Below are 3050 nucleotides of genomic sequence, written 5' to 3' on the forward strand. Positions count from 1 at the left end.
TCTTGTTATTTACATACCAAGACAGGTATACTTAGAATTTTATCTTCTTGTTATTTACATACAAGACAGGTATACTTAGAATTTTATCTTCTTGTTATTTACATACCAAAACAGGTATACTTAGAATTTTATCATCTTGTTATTTACATATTTATATGGACAGTTACAAGCCACATCATATTAATGTACTAAGAATAAACTGATTTCTACACAACAAACATGTAATACGTATACATAGATGAGCATGTGTAAAACATTTCAATAACTGAGTTGTTATTTTAACAGGATTCTGATCAGAGTGGATGTGTTTAGTATGTATGTGTTGCCTCATGTACGTAGATGTAAAACATTTCAATAACTGAGTTAACAGGATTCTGATCAGAGTGGAAGTGTTTAGTATGTTAGTACATGTTAGGCTTTAAGAATTGCCATTTCCCACTTGTCAGGATATCTAACTTATAACAGGGGCTTCGCACGGCCAGAACGTACTTTATAGGGGTAGGTGGGTGGGTGATTCCATCTCCAATACAGATAGAAGCATGTTACCCACATCAGCCCCTTATATATGTAGATAGATTCGAAATAATCCCCCTCACTATAAAAAGACGAGGATTCTAATATCAGTTCTGTAACTATAGATAACGAGTCGACAAAGTAAGATAAAGAGATTAAGTTAAAAAAAAATAGAAAGTCGTATAAGCCAATCATTAATCTGCGAATTCATTTCTCTCGGTCTTTACCCGATTTCCATCACACCACTGTATCGAAATAGGCCAAAATCATCCTCTCTAAGTTTACACATTTTCGAGGGGGGACATGTCCCCGACGTTGTTTATGTTCTGTGGCTTATGCCAATTTTATTTGTCTGTTTTGTATGCGTGATGATTTTTTTTTGCATCTGGTTGCTAGGTTTCTTTTTTTTTCATCTGGTTGCTAGGTTTCAACGTTGATTAATTAATGATGTAAAGATCTTATTGGATGTCTTAGTGAACACACATTTTCTGTCTATACCTTTCAAACTACCCGATTATTTTTATCTATACATCGATTACACAAAACTCGAATTTCAAACATACGGTGAATATTCGATATGTGTCTGTTTCTCTTTTGGCAATGAATTTAACATTCTCCCCTCTAGGTGGCGCCCGAGGAAGGCCAACAGCTAGCAGCTGAAGTTAATACAAATCAGACGTGCAGAGATATCATCCCTTACTTCGAAACCTCAAGCAAGACTGGACAAAATGTGGATAATGTTTTCGAATTTATTTTTGAGTACTTTTTTCCCGATAGAGGGCTACGACCTAGGTGTAATAACAAGCTGGAGGATTCTATCGTTCTGAAGAAAATGTCAAAAAATTCGTATAAGCACAAAACTGTATGCTGTATGTGAACCTTGGGCCTCAAACGTAAAGTTTGAACAGTGAAAATTTTGTGGTAATAGGGGGGGGGGGAATGATACAGACAATTTTTATGCAATTTAACCCCAAAAAAGTCACTTAGGACTATTTGTATAAAAAACCAACTGTCTGTATATAAGAGAGTTGTTTTAGGGCTAACAGAGAAGTTCTTTCTGATATTTATACAATGTTATAAAATACAGTTTTAGAAGTAAGGAAAGGGATAAACTATATATATTTAAAATGTTAAGACGACTGTTTATTGGAGTATATTTTTAAAATCAAATGCGTTTATTTTTATTCTATTTACATATTCAGGTGCTTTATGGATTTTTGCATTCTTAGTTTAGCAACGGCTGGTTATTTAGTTTGTAAGTAGTGCATTTGAAGTGAATTTATTGTTGTGTATTTTATATTTGTGGAATGTCTGACATATTGTAGTTGCTTTAAGTTTTATTGTTGTTAACATGTTTTGTATATAAGACGTGTGTTGTGTAACTGTTTTTAACTTGAGAGAACAAATTACCTGCGTTAATATCAGTCAGATTAGGCCTAGAGTCACAGTTGACCGCCATTTTAGTCGAGTTCTTTAAAATTCGTTGATCTGTGCATGAAGTAAGATATAAGGAAAATTTGAATTGTTGAAACAAAACAAAATTATAATTTTGAAAGTTATTTAAATTGTGCGTTTTATTCTTTTGCTTTCAAGTGATCCCAATTAGATACTAGGTAAGTTTACGAACTTCCAACGCTAAAATCAGAGGTTCGATTCCCTGTGATGGGCAGACCGCAGATAATCCATTGTCTAGCTTTGCGCTAAAATAAACAAACAAACTTTAGAGAAGTGACCTGTTCAAACAAAGCTGTGACCAGTCACGTCAGAACGATAGTCACTGTAACAAAAGTAACCACAAATCTGTGAGAAGGTAGCCATGGAGACGTAGGAAATGAAACCAGAGGTTTGTGAGAAGAGAAGCAACAACTATGTGGAAAAGTTAGCCATAAATACTAAAGAAAGATACATATCAATACATGATAAAAACAACAACATGGATAAATTTAAAATAAAACAAACGCTTTGGATAAAATGAAGTGGGTGTGATAGTCTAGGGTGTGTAAAGAAGTAATGTTTTAAGATCCCGGTCAGTCAATAAAACAAACGCTTTGGATAAAATGAAGTGGGTGTGATAGTCTAGGGTGTGTAAAGAAGTAATGTTTTAAGATCCTGGTCAGTCAATAAAACAAACGCTTTGGATAAAATGAAGTGGGTGTGATAGTCTAGGGTGTGTAAAGAAGTAATGTTTTAAGATCCCGGTCAGTCAATAAAACAAACGCTTTGGATAAAATGAAGTGGGTGTGATAGTTAGGGTGTGTAAAGAAGTAATGTTTTAAGATCCTGGTCAGTTAGAAACCCACCCAAAATTACAGTTTTTTCGCCGGAAGAAAATTAAAATTTCAGAATCATTTTTTGTGTGGAAAAATACCATAAAAATCGGATAACACTGCCGTATGTAAATAAAATCACTTGTTTCGAAATCAGTTTTCCATTTTTGGGCAGCGCAAGTATGACCGAAGTTACAAGAATCACGTGAAGAATATAAATACAAAAATGAAGGAAGCTGTAAAATGTGTTTACATTGTGATCCTCCAGCT

The 3050-nt window shown here is 34.1% G+C and overlaps 1 protein-coding gene across 1 annotated transcript in view; it reads left to right on the forward strand.

Moving 5' to 3' along the window:
* Positions 1-2750, forward strand: part of LOC106475296 (ras-related protein Rab-20-like) — a gene marked incomplete at its 5' end in the record, with an annotated part of 25550 nt that extends 22800 nt beyond the window's left edge. Inside the window, one exon of the mRNA XM_022379444.1 lies at positions 1139-2750. Coding sequence (XP_022235152.1) covers positions 1139-1390 — 252 coding nt within the window. The remainder of the gene's footprint in view (positions 1-1138) is intronic.
* Positions 2751-3050: the final 300 nt, after the last annotated feature.

Source organism: Limulus polyphemus, unplaced genomic scaffold, assembly GCF_000517525.1.
Source record: "Limulus polyphemus unplaced genomic scaffold, Limulus_polyphemus-2.1.2 Scaffold8368, whole genome shotgun sequence".
Classification (NCBI taxonomy): domain Eukaryota; kingdom Metazoa; phylum Arthropoda; class Merostomata; order Xiphosura; family Limulidae; genus Limulus; species Limulus polyphemus.